The sequence below is a fragment of the Pollachius pollachius genome (assembly GCF_949987615.1).
Source record: "Pollachius pollachius genome assembly, chromosome: 7".
Classification (NCBI taxonomy): domain Eukaryota; kingdom Metazoa; phylum Chordata; class Actinopteri; order Gadiformes; family Gadidae; genus Pollachius; species Pollachius pollachius.
The window spans coordinates 9,662,390-9,679,829 of NC_136940.1; the positions used below are offsets into that span (position 1 = coordinate 9,662,390).

General features: G+C 48.0%; 1 protein-coding gene across 1 annotated transcript; it reads left to right on the forward strand.

Annotated features, from left to right (window-relative positions):
- The first annotated feature begins 1,217 nt into the window (after window positions 1-1,217).
- Window positions 1,218-17,405, forward strand: upf1 (UPF1 RNA helicase and ATPase). Its single transcript, XM_079739534.1, has 24 exons — window positions 1,218-1,572; window positions 2,023-2,165; window positions 2,523-2,612; window positions 3,568-3,735; window positions 4,093-4,273; window positions 4,705-4,866; window positions 5,017-5,104; window positions 5,478-5,576; window positions 5,901-6,000; window positions 6,167-6,326; window positions 6,544-6,662; window positions 6,994-7,158; window positions 7,672-7,786; window positions 8,189-8,332; window positions 8,551-8,764; window positions 9,115-9,232; window positions 9,432-9,588; window positions 10,133-10,275; window positions 11,833-12,007; window positions 12,139-12,220; window positions 13,273-13,434; window positions 13,624-13,841; window positions 13,981-14,103; window positions 14,475-17,405. The coding sequence occupies exons 1-23, from the start codon at window positions 1,402-1,404 to the stop codon at window positions 14,098-14,100; spliced, it is 3,294 nt and encodes a 1,097-aa protein (XP_079595660.1). The 5' UTR covers window positions 1,218-1,401; the 3' UTR covers window positions 14,101-14,103; window positions 14,475-17,405.
- The last annotated feature ends 35 nt before the right edge of the window (window positions 17,406-17,440 follow it).

Consider the following 17,440-nt stretch of genomic DNA (forward strand, 5'->3'; position numbering starts at 1 on the left):
TTCATTCAAGTTCTTTGTCTTTGTTATGTCATTCAACTGGATGCCACCTTTCAAGAGGTTCTGATGTCTAAAGAGCCTGAATACTTAATCCATTAAAGCTACGGTAGGCAGTTTGGAGAAACGAGACAGAGTAAGCAAGATTTTGAAAGTATCAACTAAAAAGATCCCACCCCTGCCTTCAGGCCTCCCTCCAAAGCCGCTCTCTCAAAACACATGGCTAGATCGCTTGCTTTATCAATAGGTCTGTCTTGCTTTTGAAAGATTTCGGTCATAGGCAATGAGTGCAATGGCAGGGAGGTAAGCAGACCGGGAGGATTGCCATCCAATCATATTATTCTATTGAATTAAATAATTGGACAGGCTTATTACAGGCCTGTGACAGGGATTTTATTGAATGCTGTCTGGAAGTAAAGACCATTTTAATTTTTTTTTACAAAAGCTTCACAACTATATTGCCTATCCTACCTTTAATATGAGAAAGTCTTTTAACCTTCCACCACCGTCTTTTTTATTTTGGATTTAGAATGCCAATTTGGTTTTACATACTCTACAACCAATCATCTTGTGTTTGAGTAAGTGTGAAATCTTAATCCCTGTTCAGTGTTATGTTATTGAAAATACTGTGGAATTGTCATTCAAGTGCTTCATATGATGCCACTAAACAATAATTAAAGGTTCACTTGGAAAGATGTAGACGTTTGTGGTAACGTTTAATGACCAAAATATTGTAGAGATTTTAGAAAATATTAGAATTTTTTTTGCTACGTTTTCTACTTGCCAAGACAACACAGAAATAAATGGTGATACATGACTAACAATTTTCTAGCTTTTTCACTGTTTATCCTGACCATGTTTATATACCAAATCAGACCTAACAAATTATAATATAGTTCCTGCCTATTCTTTGTCCCTGAAGGAATAACCTGTTATATCATATTAACAATAACGAGTGTGTGTGTGTGCGCGCACGCGTGCGTGTGTGTATGTGTGTGTGTGTTTTCCTAAACAACAAAACTTAATACGTATCTACTTTAGCCCAATCAATTGTGTATATGTTTGTTTTCTAATAATCATAAACATTCTCCCCACCTCATCGCTAGCCGACTCACTCTCAATCTTCGCTCTATCATTCTCCCGCCTAGTGTCACGTCACACTGTTGCGCTCTTCGTGCGCTTGTTGTGGCGCTCGGAAGTTCGTCACTGTTTGGTGTGTTGTACGTGAAGCGCTCGAGCAGCGACGAGACTGTGGGAATTCTGCTGCAGTTCGAATCTTTGTTTGGGTTCAAATCCGAGGCGACCACCGCGTTGTGTAAATATACACCTAATTAACCCATAGAGTTGAAGGGCATCTGCAGCTGAGCAAAAGTAATCCGTATTAACGAAGGGAAAGTTGTTTTCACGATGAGTGTGGAGGCGTACGGGCCGAGCTCGCAAACGCTCACCTTCCTGGACACCGAGGAAACAGAGCTTCTCGGAGCAGACACCCAGGGATCCGAGTACGAGTTCACCGATTTCACCCTTCCAAGCCAAACCCAGACCCAAGGCCACACACAGAGCCAGTTGGACAACCAGGTTGGTGTGGTTTGCGTTAGCAACAGAGGAAACCGTGACAGCCGTCCAGCTAACGTTAGCTGCAGCTAGCTAGCGAGCTAGCTTGTCGACCTTACGCCTGCTAGCCAACTAATAATAGCCACCTAGCGTGCTAGGCTAACGCTAGCTAGCGCTAGACATTAGCATTTTTGCACTGCATTCAGTTGGTTAGTACCTTCCCATAGTTCTGCCAACCTGTTTGAATGTACATTTTAGCCAGCACATGTCGTTGTTGTTGTAAACCACGAGGGCCACAGGTCATTTTTTTCTCAGGCTTTGGTAGTAGCGGATATATTTTATGTCCCTCTATTCCACGTTACAGCCGACTGCTTTTAGCATGTAGCATCTATACACATAGACGTTATACACGTTTGTAAGATAGAAAGCTTCATATGTGTTTTGAAATCAAACTTTGCCTCTCTTATTATCAAGGTGAACGGACCGGACGAGGGTCTCCACAACGGGGGAGTGGATGATTCTGTGGCCAAGACCAGCCAACTTCTGGCTGAACTGAACTTTGAGGAGGATGAGGAAGACACGTATTATACCAAAGACCTTCCTCTACATGCGTGCAGGTAGGGACCCCACTGTGCTTTCTGCTAGATGTTATGCAGTAATAAGAAAATTGCATAATTTTATTCAGAAGAAGACTGTTGTGTAAAGAAAATATGCGTTACAAGACCATTGTTAATTTTGTATATAGATTTATATAGATGTACACACAGGACTATATACAATTCTGAATGTTCTGTCTGTTAGGCATGAATATTTACCCTTTTGAGATTCATAATTTTGGCGTCTTGTATAAACCATGTACTGAGTTGATGGCAGAAGTAACTCTAGAAAATGTCCTCTGATTACTAGAACTGAGAGATGTATTAAATGGTAAAGGCCTAGGATTTTATTTCTATACCATATGTTTGTATTTCCAGCTACTGTGGCATCCATGACCCGGCTTGTGTTGTCTACTGTAACACCAGCAAGAAGTGGTTCTGCAACGGCCGTGGCAACACATCTGGCAGGTAGCTAGCCAAGAATTAAGTGTGAAACCAGACTGGGGACATGCCACATTATTGTCAAATTGCTTGCTTTCATTTCCGCTATTGACACTGTATTGTTATGGAGTGGCATGAATTGACACTACACTGAAATACTTTGCTCTATTGAAATTACCTCATATCAAATGAAATGTTGTTTAACGTGCTATCTGCAACATTAGCTTTATATTTAGTTGTCCTGAAATGATGCCAGTTGATGTGAGGCTAACTCTTTGAGTTAGTGAGAGTTAAAAGGTACCCCGGGGCCCTCAAACTCAAACTGTTCAATGACGACTGGTAGTGTGTGGGCTAATTAATCACGATATGGCCTTTCATAAAAAAAAAGTGAAGAGCAATTTTTGGATTTAGATTCCGATTTGCACTTGACCATCAACCTAGAACACATAAAGATGCGGCCAGAGTCTTCTGGGCATAGTGTTTTTGCTGTTCCGCTCTCCATCTACTTTATTTTCCTTCATGATTTTAAGTGTGTTAATTGTGAGTTATAGTGAGGGTACGCATTCTTTTTTAAAGGATTTAATATTTGTTGAAATTCTCTTGACATCCAGACAGCAATCATTAAATCAAATGTTCGGACAACAATAAACATAACATGATTACGGTTCGTTGTCTGTTGCTGGCCCCTTATTAGCCCGTCCCAACAATTTAATTCGGTCTCTTTCTACCAACCTACCTGTATGCACCTCCTACCTGTGCACACTCTGACCATGCACTCATTGTGAATAACTGGAGTTTTCCGCAAGGATAGGCAGACTATTGCTTAAGCTAGCGGGACAGTGACATGTTTTTTGGGGAGTTGCTTTGGAGGGAGGCCTGAAGGGAGGGGTGGGATTAATTTTTGGTTGGATACTTTCAGAATCTTCCCTACTCTGGCTGTTTTTTCAAAACTGCCTACCCTATCTTTTTTTTTTGCTTCAAGCCACATTGTGAACCACCTGGTGAGGGCCAAGTGCAAGGAGGTAACGCTGCACAAGGACGGGCCGCTTGGCGAGACGGTTCTGGAGTGCTACAACTGTGGCTGCCGTAACGTCTTCCTGCTGGGCTTCATCCCCGCCAAGGCAGACTCTGTGGTGGTGCTTCTGTGCAGGTAACCCCTCTTGCCCTGCATGCTACAGTGTCAACAAAATTTAATGTGGTTAATGTTCATTTCAATGAAGGTAGTCCTTCAATGGATGCTATTACAGCCACTGTTGAAAGAACAGCAGAAAAGCTGCAGCAATCTTTCGCCCCACAAGACACAAAGCCACTTTAATCAGGTGCCTGGATTCCCTGTATGGACGCATCACAATGTTGTGGAGTTCAAATGTGATTTTACAGTTGTGTGTATTGTACACCAATGTGAATTCAGGGTTTAGATAAGCTTGCCAGTGAACTCTTGGCCTCTGTCATGGTCCATGAAATGCCCCCTAACCCTGGCCTGCCTATCTGCCTTCTCTATCCACAGACAGCCATGTGCCAGCCAGAGCAGCCTGAAGGACATCAACTGGGACAGCTCCCAGTGGCAGCCCCTCATCCAGGACCGCTGCTTCCTGTCCTGGCTGGTGAAGATCCCCTCAGAGCAGGAGCAGCTCCGTGCGCGCCAGATCACCGCCCAGCAGATCAACAAGCTGGAGGAGCTGTGGAAGGTGAACAGGGTTAGGGTTAGAGGATGGGGGGGGTAGAGGGTATAGACGGGCAGACAGGGGTATAGGATATAGACGGCAGTTTATTTATTTACTGTATTCAAAGTTATCTGGTATGGTTGGTGTTGACAGTTTCGCAGTAATGCACACTGTCCCTGGTTGTTCTCAGACTCAGAACTCTTTGACCATACGATATGACTTGGAGGAATTAAATGTGGTCGAGGTACATTTAACAGGAACAATGAATTGCTCTATAATATCTTTGTTGAACCTAGTGGTTTTTTTAAGGCTGTATATTCAATGTGCAAACAACAAATACCAATACAAACCAAAATCCACGACAGTGCAGCAGCAAGTTTTAAAAGACTGCAAACCCTCTGGACCCAGAGTCCCCCAGCTAGCCCTAGACCGGTGCTCACTCTCTGTGCTTCCAGGATAACCCCAGCGCCACCCTGGAGGACCTGGAGAAGCCCGGTGTGGACGAGGAGCCCCAGCATGTGCTGCTGCGCTATGAGGACGCCTACCAGTACCAGAACATCTTCGGCCCGCTGGTCAAACTGGAAGCAGACTACGACAAGAAGCTCAAAGAGTCCCAGGTCAGTGGTCCTCCCCGCCGGGCAGGCGCTCCTGGGGGTCTCCACCAGGAGTGTGCCTCTCTATGTCAACAATATATTGACGGATACAAACTGTGTCTGCTGCATGGGTAATCTAACCTTTTGTCTATTTCTTCTTTGCCCTCCCCCCAGACCCAGGACAATATTACCGTCAGGTGGGACTTGGGCCTGAATAAAAAGAGGATTGCTTATTTCTCACTGCCCAAGACGGACTCAGGTGGTAATATTCCCAGCTTTTCTACGTCATTCTACAGTCATCCCAACGGCTCTGTAGTCAATAGAGAACCGCCACCATCCATCTCCTTATGGCTTTGATCCCCTGCCCATCTCACAGTGGTTCTGAACCCCTGTCCATCTCACAGTGCTGCTGAAATCCTGGCCATCTCGCAGGGGTTCTATACCCCTGGCAGTCCTTCGTCTGGACTTCTGTGGTCCATTTAAACCCAACACTCAGCATGAAACCCCTCTTACACCATGTTAAATTTTGTTTGTTTTTGTGCTCAAAAAGTCATGCTCACCCATCTTCCGGCGAGCGGTGGTATTGGGGCTGGTGTTGTTGCAGGGCGTCTGACGGTTGTCTCCTTTCTCTGCAGACATGCGGCTTATGCAGGGTGATGAGATCTGCCTGCGCTACAAGGGAGAGATGGCCCCGCTCTGGAAGGGCATCGGCCACGTCATTAAAGTCCCGGACAGTATCCTCCTCCTCGCATTGGTCTGTCTGTCTGTCTGTCTCCTTCAGTCTACCAGTGTAGCTTACTTCTGCAGTGTCTGTTGGACAAGCCAGCTTTCTGCATAGCAAGCTAGTGCCGAAATTGTCTCTGTACTTTGCTGGCCTTATGCTATGTTTTCCAAGTAAGCCCTATGCTCTGTACCGGCTGACTAGTACTCCTGCTATCTTGGTTTTGTGCACCCGGCGGAACATGCTGCATTATCAGGTGGCGTTGTTGTCCTACGGTGAGATCAAGATGGTAGTAGTTATTCATAGGTTTCCTTGACCGACTGTTCTGACTACGGAGACGAAATTGCGATCGAGTTGAGGAGCAGTGTGGGGGCGCCAGTGGAGATCCCGCACAATTTTCAGGTGGACTTTGTGTGGAAGTCGACGTCTTTTGACAGGTAGACCTATTACCACTTTCTTGTTGTGCTTCTTTATTCTTCACACCTTAATGTTTAATCATTGCATGCCTTTTCCTTGGCATTACCAGGCAAGCTTCCAGAAGGGGGGTTTGAGCAAAGCGGATTTGATGTGGTTGTATCTTAGGTTTGCGTGTGTGTGTTTCAGGATGCAGAGTGCCCTGAAGACGTTTGCTGTGGACGAGACCTCTGTGTCAGGGTACATCTACCACAAGCTGCTGGGCCACGAGGTGGAGGATGTGGTCATCAAGTGCCAGCTGCCCAAGCGCTTTACGGCTCAGGGTCTGCCCGACCTCAATCACTCCCAGGTACCTCCCTCACCCCCAGGTTAACTCCTCAACCAGCCCCCCCCCAGGTTAATTGGCCCTTGATGTCCTATTCAGATGTCCTTTTAGATCTAGACATTATTATGAAAAATGTTAAAGTTAGTTAAGTGTTGCTTTTGTCTGTCTTTGAAGGACATGGACTTAACAGAAACATGACCGGTTTGGAGAATGTAATTGTTGTGTGTGTGTCTGTTTTCAGGTGTATGCTGTCAAGACTGTACTCCAGAGGCCCCTCAGTCTGATTCAGGGCCCCCCCGGCACAGGGAAGACGGTCACCTCCGCCACCATAGTCTACCACCTGGCCCGCCAGGGCAATGGGTACGTTGACTATGTGCAGAGAACTAACTCCCTCATTGTGGACTTCACAATCGCATTTGGTGGTCCATGCAAATACCTGGGGTAGCACAACCCCATTTCGGTCCCCCTGCACTGTGGATCTCCCAATCCCATCTGGTCACACACCCCGACTGTAGTCCTCACATGACCTGGGGTAACAACACACGGTCCCCACAAACACCTGCAGTAACAGGACTCTCTGTGGTCCCCGTAATGACCTGGGGTGACAGGACATGGTCCCCATGAGCTGGGGTAACGCACTCCTGCAATAACATGCATATCTTATTCTCTGTGCGGGTGTTGTGATCTGCAGGCCGGTGCTGGTGTGCGCTCCCAGTAACATTGCCGTGGATCAGCTGACGGAGAAGATCCACCAGACAGGTCTGAAGGTGGTGAGGTTGTGCGCCAAGAGCAGGGAGGCCATTGATTCCCCGGTGTCTTTCCTGGCCCTGCACAACCAAATCAGCAACATGGACAGGTCAGTTGCATGCTGGGAAGTGAAGGAACCCCTAGATTCTGTCTTTATAGTATCTATCTAGTTATTTTGAAGGGGGAATTTTGAAATAACAATATCAAAATCAGTGATTAGACAGCCAACATGCATTCGGATATCATTAGTTTTATTTAGTATCTTTTTACCCTTTACATTATTTTACTCTGCTCGGCTCTGTCTTTGTCAGTTGTTCGTGCAATCTCTCTAATGGAAAAAGTGGTGTTTTGGTATTCCCAATACGCACCTAGATCTCTCCAGGCTGCTGTCATGAGATGGGCTGTGAGGGTGATTCTCACTGGGTCGATTGTCATTGTTTCTCGGTCTACTGCTCTTTTCTCGTTTCGATCTTTTGCTTTCTCTATCACTCTTTCGATGCTCTCTCCTTCCAATAACTATCACTCACTTTCTTGTTCTCTCCATCTCTCATCTCTTTCACTCTCCATCCTCGCTATATCTTCCTCCCACCCTTTCTCTATACCTCCCTCTCCCTCCCTCCAGCATGCCCGAGCTCCAGAAGCTGCAGCAGCTGAAGGACGAGACAGGCGAGCTGTCGTCTGCCGACGAAAAACGCTACCGGGCACTGAAGCGTACGGCTGAGAGAGAGCTGCTTATGGTGAGGGCCCTGCCTCTCCCCCCTGTGTGCAACTACAGTCTGGTCGTTTGATAAGCTGTCAGTTAATTAGTAATGTTCATGTGTGCTCAAGGGCAGTGGTTGGCATGGTAATCACCACATCCTGATTGGCAGCATATTGCGCCTGATTAGCCTCTTTTAATCAACGCGTGAGTGTTGTCGAGAGGCGCAATGTTTCCAATTTGACAATCAATTCAATTTATTTCTGAGCCACTTCATACGGTTGACTTGCCATCTCAGGAACCATAACCCTTCTCTCCGCTAGTACAATTGTGGCTCAGGTATTATTTAAACTCCCTAAAGGTGATCGGTGTTCTCTCTCCAATTCTCTTTTTGTCTCTCATGCTCTAATCTCTTTCTTTCCCTGCCCTTCCCTCCATGCAGAATGCTGATGTGATCTGTGGTACTTGTGTGGGGGCCGGGGACCCCCGTCTGGCCAAGATGCAGTTCCGCTCCATCCTGATTGATGAGAGCACGCAGGCCACTGAGCCTGAGTGCATGGTACCTGTGGTGCTGGGAGCCAAGCAGGTACACTCACCCACACTCACTCAGCCTCTGTGGAAGTGGGGGCCACGGTTCACCCGTATCAAACACATAACCAAACCCACATACACACCGCGCTCCATCAGATCATCACCATGGCAACTCTTCCCACAAACTTCCCACACTGACCACTTACCGCCGCGGCTCTCATTGGGGGGGTTTGTAGTTCTGATCCGATGTCTCGCTCACCCTGATCCCTGCAGCTGATACTGGTGGGCGACCACTGCCAGCTGGGCCCCGTGGTGATGTGCAAGAAGGCGGCCAAGGCGGGCCTGTCCCAGTCTCTGTTTGAGCGGTTGGTGGTGCTGGGCATCCGGCCCATCCGCCTGCAGGTGCAGTACCGCATGCACCCGGCCCTCAGCGCCTTCCCCTCCAACATCTTCTACGAGGGCTCCCTGCAGAACGGCGTCACCGCCGGTAAGACGACACCATCATGATTATCGAATTAACCACACGAGAGCTGCCAGCACTCATGCTGTCGCAATCTATTATGCGGAAAATGCGGCATTAATATTTGTAATCAATGTGTTGGTCTTTATGAATGTATCCTATTTAAAAGGCTTCCATTTGTTTAAACAAACCTTCCCTTCAAAAATAACTATTGGCTGGCATATGTTGGTTTCAAAATGAGCTGAATCTCTATTTAAATGGTAAATTGTATTAAAACCTATTATTTGTTTTTTTTAAGCTTCATCTCTAACTGCTTTGTATCATCTGCTGTAAATGTTTTGGTTAAGAGGTGTTTTAACTTGAACCTCTTCCTCCAGCTGACCGCATCAAGAAGGGCTTTGACTTCCAGTGGCCCCAGCCAGACAAGCCCATGTACTTCTACGTCACCCAGGGCCAGGAGGAGATCGCCAGCTCAGGAACCTCCTACCTCAACAGGTACTGTCCCCAGCAGCATGCCCTGCCACCCCCGAGGACTTATAGCTGTTAAAGCTGTCGTGCCGGCAAGTTTATTTTTATTAAGGTCGACCTGTTGGTAATCGGGTCACATTTAGAGTGTAGCCCGTAACTAGCCCTTCGATGTCAGTAAGCCCATTGCTCTGAACTAGCATCATAACACTTTGCATTATCTTTAAAGGACGGAGGCGGCCAACGTGGAGAAGATCACCACCAGGCTGCTGAAGGCCGGTGCCAAGCCCGATCAGATTGGCATCATCACCCCCTACGAGGGCCAGCGCTCCTACCTGGTCCAGTACATGCAGTTCAGCGGCTCCCTGCACACCAAGCTCTACCAGGTACCTCCCCTTTGCCCACGCATCTCCCGCCAACGTCAACATCAGTACTGGCTCTGTTGCCTGGCAACACAGCTTCCTGAAGCAGTTGCCAAAGCAACAGGCATTGAGCTAGCTGGCTTTTTTATCGAAACTTCTCCCTAATATTAATGCATTGGATTTCTCTTAAAGTGAGCAAAGGAATTTACCGTGATTCTTCCCAGCAATCCTTCCACTTGTTTTGCTTAAACAGAGACCTGCACATTGGGTTCTTGGGCCTAAAAATCACATTGTGTTAAACCTCAATAATGATGATAGGGGCTCTACTGAGGAGTGCAGGGATCCTGGTCTTGTGTAAGAACCACTGCCTGTCACTGGGTCTATTACTCAGTAGGGAACACAGAATTCAGGGCTCCCCAATTTTACCACAACCAGGTGGGACTCCCACTTGTGATGTCACTAACCGGTAGAGTATGAGACTGCTTGTGATGGCCAATCAAAGTCTCACCTCGTGTTTAAGTAGGGTGCCTATTGTTTTCTTACCCCCTTCGTCATTGTCTTGCGCCAGGAGGTGGAGATAGCCAGCGTGGACGCCTTCCAGGGCAGGGAGAAGGACTTCATCATCCTGTCGTGCGTGCGCGCCAACGAGCACCAGGGCATCGGCTTCCTCAACGACCCGCGCCGACTCAACGTGGCGCTCACCAGAGCCAAGTAAGACTCGAACCGACCGGCCTGTGGTTTCAGAGCAAGGGCCTATGGGTTTTGGGGGAGGTTCATGTTGGTTAGTGGGGGGTTTGGGTAGTGAGTCTATTGGTTTTAGTGTTAATGATTTTTAGACTTTTGATTGGTTAATACCTCAGCATACTGCATTTTAATTAAAAGATGAATGGTTAAAGTTAATAATGTATCAGAAGTGATCCCTTGTATGGTTAAAAAATTATATAATTGATTAGGGCTGCACGATTATTGCCAAAATGATTATCACGATTATTTTGATCAATATTGATGTCAAGATTATTTACCACGATTATTCATTGGAAAAGAAAATCTTTCGAATTTCTACCACGCCCTAGTGGTAGGAGCCACACACTGTGCTCACGTCCTCCCCCCCGCCCCGTCAACAATTCTCCGGGGGGGGCCCCATCAGTACCTCTTGTATACAGGGCCCAGAATTTGGTGCTACGGCTGTGTTGTAATGCAGACAAGTCTGTCCTCCTGCAAGCCCCATCGCTTCCCTCAGTCCCTGGGAAATTAACTCTCCAGTGTGGTCTTGCGGGAAAAATGCCGTTTGCAGGCATCTACTCTGCATCGCAAAATTATCATCGATGAAATGAACTGTCGAGCTCATGTACGGTTCCATCGTTCTACTTGACCATAGGGTCAGTGGCAGTGGCAAAGTACTCGACAGCTGTGAGATCCCTCTCTATTTCTCCTCTGCGTTTTGCATACAGCGCAGGGAATGCCACTCTGGAAAAATAATTTCGCGAGGGGATTACATACCTTTTGTCCAGTTTGTTAACCCTTTTTTTAAACCCTTCATTGCTGACGGTATTTATTAGACACATATCTTTTGCCAAATGGAAAGTAATTGCATCGGTGATTTCTGTGTGTCGTTATACGGTGCATACGGTGTTGCGCTGTACACGCTCGCTTTTATTGAAGTCTGAGCTGCAGCTGACGAGGTACCGGGACAGCTGACGTTAGCAGCCGATGCAACACTGGCCTTCATGCAATCCTCATATTCTATTCTGTGGCTATTCAGGTGGCTGAATAAATTTGTTGTGTTGCCTTGCGATGCAGCCACAACTCTCCGGCATCCTTTGCACATTGTTTTTTGCTGGTTTGTATCGCTTGCCCTAAATCCGAAATATTTCCATATAACGGAAGAGGATCCGCGACGAGGGACGAGCTCTTCGACCTCAACTGTGTCAGACATTGTAATTGTGTTTGTGTCTTTCAAAGTAATCGCTAGTCTTTTTCATGCTTTGTGCCGCTGCGCAGTCGCAGGTAGGTGTACAGGGAGCGCTTGGTTTGCTTTGCAGCGGAGGTAGAGCGTATACTGCATGGGCGGGGCTCGTTTCTCTTTTGTTTTTCTTTTTTTTGCGGATGCATTATTTAAAAGAAATCGCGAGAACACTACGTGTCATCGTGGGACGCCAATATCGTCATCGCGATAAAAATACGATATATTGTGCAGCCCTATAATTGATCATTAGTTTCAAATTTTCAGTTTTCAATTCTTTAAATGTGTTTGTTTGTCTTTGTCAGGTACGGGGTGATCATTGTGGGGAACCCCAAGGCACTGTCTAAGCAGCCCCTGTGGAACCACCTACTGAACTACTACAAGGAGCAGAAGGTGCTGGTGGAGGGACCGCTCAACAACCTGCGGGAGAGCCTCATGCAGTTCAGCAAGCCTCGCAAGCTGGTCAACACCGTCAACCCGGTCAGTCCCAAACACGCATTCACAGACACACAGCCAGCCGGTTACTCAGTCATTTCCAGAAGCCGCTTGTCTACACCAGCAACCCAGTTAGTCACGCGTTCTAAATGGTCCTCATGCGCTGTATTTCCCAGGGAGGGCGCTTCATGAGCACGGCCATGTACGATGCCCGCGAGGCCCTGATCCCAGGCTCAGCCTACGACCGCAGCGGCACAGGTGAGTCCCACATCGGCCCCGACCACTTCCGTTAGGGTACTACAGGTGAGGTGTTGTCTCAGCCCTACCGTTGCGAGCACAAGAGTACAGCTGCTGGTCTACTTACCATGAGCTCTGGCGTAGGGCTGCACGATATGGGCAAAATATGATATCCCGATATTTTTTGGCTAAATGGCGATATATATCTTGATATCTTCTATAGAGTGGGTTAGATGGCTTCGTCGCATTGTCCTGCGTACTACGGTGAGGGTTTCAGTGCGCCCTAACTTTAATCCCCCGCCCCCTCCCTTCTCCGTTCCATTTGGGAACATGTTTGGTTTAATTTCGCTTGTTTCGCATATATTTTAATTAATTAATTAAGGGCGCCACCAGAGGGCGCGCCCAACACATTTGCCGCCCTAGGCAATCGCCTAGGTCGCCTATGCCGAGTGCCGGCCCTGGTTTCGGGGCAGAAGAAGCTGTCGCGGCCGGTGATGCAGCAGCACAGCCATGGAGTTTTACGTATTCCTCATACTGCACTTTGTGCCACTGCTGTAAATGGTGAAACAGATTTGTCTTGCTTCCACTTTTAGCCGCATCGGTTTTGCTACACTCTCTGCAGATGACCTGCAGCTGCTGCTCATCTGTTTTTTTAAACCCAAACCATTTCCATATTATGGAGCCGTTCTTTCTCCTCTTTGAAACAATTTCGTCTCCCGCCGCCGTCTCGTTTTCTTTACCGGTATCCTCCATGCTTGTTGTGTTTGTGAGGGGGCGTCTTTGCACACGGCACGTTCGGAAGGACAGAGTGGGAGGGGGAGGGGTCGCGCTCACACAGTCCCCAAGGCAAACACAGACGCTTGAGGCGGAAACTGATAATCTTAACACATAAAATCTTGTATTCCCTTGGAAATTATATCGATATATCTTACATAGCCGATATATCCTGCAGCCCTACTCTGCCGCCATGGCAACCAAGCGCATAGTTGCAGAGATCACTAAACCATCTTCCCTATCAGTCTCTCACCATCTCCCTTGCTCACCCTGTCTGTCTCTTGGCCTCTCTCTTCCAGCCGGACGACCCTCCAACATGTACTTCCAGACCCACGACCAGATCGGCATGATCGGCGCTGGGCCGGGTCACATGGCCATGAACATCCCCATCCCCTACAACCTGGTGATGCCCCCCATGCCACCTCCGGGCTACCTAGGCCAGAGCAACGGTCCTGCCGCAGGTGCGCAGCCAGACATGCCTCCTCCCCATGGAGTTAACATTTTTCTTATATTCGATTGGAGCTGAGAAGTGTAGTTGAGCTCACGTCTATCACGTCTAACTCATTCTCCCAAAATAACTGACCATCACTCTGCCTCTGCAAGACGCATTCCCACATCTCCTATGGTGTTGACTTTTTTGTGGTCGGCAGGTCGCGGGGCCATGAAGGGTAAACCGGGCCGCGGAGGCCGCCAGCGAAGCCGGGGGATGGGCGGCGGCAGTCAGGGGGCTGCCGGGGGCCCGAGTCAGGCCAGCCAGGATGGGGCTTCCCAGCCCTTCTCCCAGGGGCCCCTGACCCAGGGCTACATCAACATGAGTCAGCCGTCGCAGATGAGCCAGCCTGGCCTCTCCCAGCCAGAACTGTCCCAGGTAACTGCACCGTTTTACTCGTTAGCTCTTCCAGTAGCCAAACCTTTACATTGAATAGTTTGAGAAGGATTGCAAGGAGCCTAGTTCCTTCCATCAGGTGTGATGAAGCTTGTTTTGTTTTTTCCCCTGCGCCTCTCAGGACAGTTACCTGGGTGATGAGTTCAAGTCCCAGATGGACGTGGCTCTGTCCCAGGACTCCACCTACCAGGGGGAACGCGCCTATCAGCACGGGGGAGTGACTGGTCTGTCCCAGTACTAGAACGTGAGTACATACTGTCCTGCTGCCAACCCTCCCCCGCAAACACACATGGATATTGAGATACTTATTTTTGTTATTTGCTTTATATCGCAGCTGTGGCACTTCTGGCCGGCAACGTTTAAAATGTAACCTATAAATTAAATAATCTCTTATTGGATTTAACGTGAAACCTGGCTTCAGTGTTCACATGGCAGTGGGCAAACCTTGGTACGGGCACTAAGCAGGTTTAAAAAATGAAAAATATGTGTGCATGTAAATACAATGGTTTCTGGCTGATGCCAGGTGATGTCACTTATAAATGACCCTTCACCTGGCACCAGTGTCTTCCCTTTATGGTGCTCGGTCTCTTATGGTGTCTCCCCCCCGCCCCACAGGTGACAGGACGAGGGGAGCCGGGCTTGAGCGGAGCCCGCTTCGTCGGCATTTTAATCTGGGTAACGATGAAACTTAAATGGATACCTGTATTCCTCTGCTACAAGCCAAGCACCAGAACGCCACAACGCGACAGGGAGAGAGCGGAAAGCCAAGCCAAAACACCGGCCGCTGGATAAAAAAACCTCCACCGCACCGCCGAGAGACGGGAAGCGAGGGAGATGGAGACAAAGAGAGAGACGGAGCGAGACGAAGGGAGAGAGGCAAGCGGGCGGACAGCAGTGACCCCTGCTCGGGGTTGCCGGTATCGTAGGAAGTGGAGGGCGCGTTGGCGTGCGGTTGGGCTGCATAGGAATAAAATAAAAAATAAACAAACCATAAAGACGAGGGACTCCTGGAGGCTCTGCTCTAAAAGAAACTCAATCCCCCCCCCCCCCCCATCACCTCTTTACCCCCCCCCATCTACCCTCTACCTTCCCTACCCAAACTACCCAACCTTTACCTAACTTGACCTTACATTTGCACCTCACTTCACCCTCCCTCCCTACCCACCCCACCCCACCCTCCATGGAAAACGGTCTGCCAGGGCTCTCGGCCTATCAGGATGGAGGAATGGGGGGGGCAGACGGCGATCCACAGGTGACGTGTCAGACACGGTTGTCACGGTAACATGGGCGCCGCCGCCCTCCCTCTCCAGGGCTCCTCCAGATTCAGGAGAACAGCAGCGGACCCTGGACCCCTGCCCCCGCCTCATCATGGAGGAAAGTCAACGAGGAGGAAAAAAAAAGTGTTGAATTGAGCCGCCAGTGACTTTCCTGGAGGGTCCCGGGTCTGGTCCGGTCCGGTCTCGAGCCACGGGCTTGGATGGATTACAGGGGAGGGGCAGGGAGTGCTTGGACCACACGTGGCCTGGGACCTTCCCCTCCAGGCACGACACGCGTGGGACTCGGTGGGTCACCGCCGCTTGCCACTGGGCAAATTCCTTCATGTGTTCCTTTGTTATGACCGAGCACCACATGCTAAAGAAGAAAAACAGGAAAAATACAAAAAAAACGCATAGCTTGTGAACATGACCAGCGTTCAATATTGTACCCGTCGTCCGCTATTGTCCATCCTATCCGAGCATAGAGGCTTGAGAAAGCCTTAACTTGGCATTTTTTTTTGCTTTCAAGTGGGGGTGTATGGGTGCATTTGTTTTGTTTTAGTGCTACGCCCGCTTGAGAGTGACGGCTGCTCCACTGGAGGAGCTTCTGCGTTGTGGTGGTGGGGGGGTGGGCCTCCCGGCGTCGAGAGACCCGTCTCGGCTTCAGAGGAGCAGGTCTTCATCAACAACCACCAGAGGTTGGAGGAGGAAGACGAGGCAGGGCTTCCTGCAGAGGTCTTCAATGGGAACTTTCCAGATAGCGAGCCCTGGGATGCGTGTGGAGTGATGGATAAGAGATGCATAGTCGTCGCCTCTGGATGAGGGCAAAACATCGTGTTTCAAGTCGCGTAGGATTTGAGGAAGAGGAAGAAACGTGGAATTTGGACACATGACGGAAGCCGGTGGACTTTATTTAATGTAGGGCTTCGTCTGAGAGGAACTTTTTTGTTTTAATTCCTTTTGTCGTGTAGATGTTTGGACTCAACGGTGCGCTGCACGTTATATCGTTTGACTAGTGTTAGTCAAACTTTCTCACAGCGTCTTTTTATGGTGAATCATGAAACTGGATCTCGTCTGATCCTTTCTGTTTGAACCAGTGTGAACACCGATGAAACCATTGACGCCAGCATGCACAGACCCCCTCCCAACCCCCCCAACCCTCATTGCCGCTGGTTCCTACTGGTTTCCAAGGTTACCGAAACCGCAGATTCCACCCTTTTAATGAGGGACACGTTCTTGAGGCCTCCTTCCTCTTGGACTGATCGTTATAAATCCAGATAGCTGCAAATGCTTTTTCCTGTTTTGGTCAACATTAAGTAGGTTTCATTTTATTGTGTTGGTTGAAAATAGTTCTGTATTTTTTCTTTTCAGTCAGGTTTGCTCCCTGTAGTTCACCAGGTATCCCACCTTTACATATTTGCGCACCTGGGTTCTGTTGGCTTATGTTATATGTACTGTGTGCTGCTTTGTGATTCAATGGTTGTACTTAAAGGCCATGTTTTTAATTTGTCGCTTTCTAATGCCAGCAGCTTAGCACAGGGCTTGTCCTGTTTTAAAATAAAATTAAGTAAATGTTCCTCCCCTATTGATTGTGGTTGTGTCCCAAGGCTTCAAGTCTTTCAAGAATGTTGTCTGAGCAGAGAATGTACACCCACTAGTCGTAGCCTCAACTGTGACAATCATGTAGACCTTTAGAAGTCCTGGCTAGGTATCAACATGTGGAAAATAGTCTGTTTTGCCACAAACCACCTCTGCTTTGAGTTTTTAAATTTGCACCTGCTTATTATAGTTAAAATCAAATATTCTGCTTGAAGGGTTTCCGAGATGACCATTCATTAAGGAATCGGAGACAGAGCAGATCACAATACTTTATTGATTTGCCTGAAGGTAAAAATCTGGGTAGTTATGGATCAAGGAGTTTATATTTTACATAATTTACAAGGTTCTGGGTTAGCCTCCTTTCTGCTGGTGAGATTAAATCGATGTGTGATTCTGTTTCAAACTGAATCCATCAATAAAGGTTGAATTGTCAAGTTGAGTCAATGTTTTCCTGTATATTTACACCCATCCTGGCCCTCTGCACTTTAGCAAACATTCTTCATAGACACGTGTGGTAAAATCCCAAACAGTGGGCATTATGCTAGTCTGTCGGTACTTAGGTGGTCGAATAGTTATCAGCATTATGAGTGTTTATGTACATGGGAGAACCCTTCCAATACACATTAGCATACGTGAGTAAGATGGATGGATTCCCCACATTATCATTGAGCTAACCTTTGTGTGTGTACATAGAATCCCTTCCAGTTGCATAAAGCATGTGCTTTA

Coding starts and splice junctions, on each gene's coding strand:
- upf1 (XM_079739534.1), top strand. CDS start 1,402: ATGAGTGTGGAGGCGTACGGGCCGAGCTCGCAAACGCTCACCTTCCTG. Junction 3,736..4,092: donor GTGGTGGTGCTTCTGTGCAG/GTAACCCCTCTT, acceptor CTCTATCCACAG/ACAGCCATGTGCCAGCCAGA. Junction 13,842..13,980: donor CCCAGCCAGAACTGTCCCAG/GTAACTGCACCG, acceptor TGCGCCTCTCAG/GACAGTTACCTGGGTGATGA.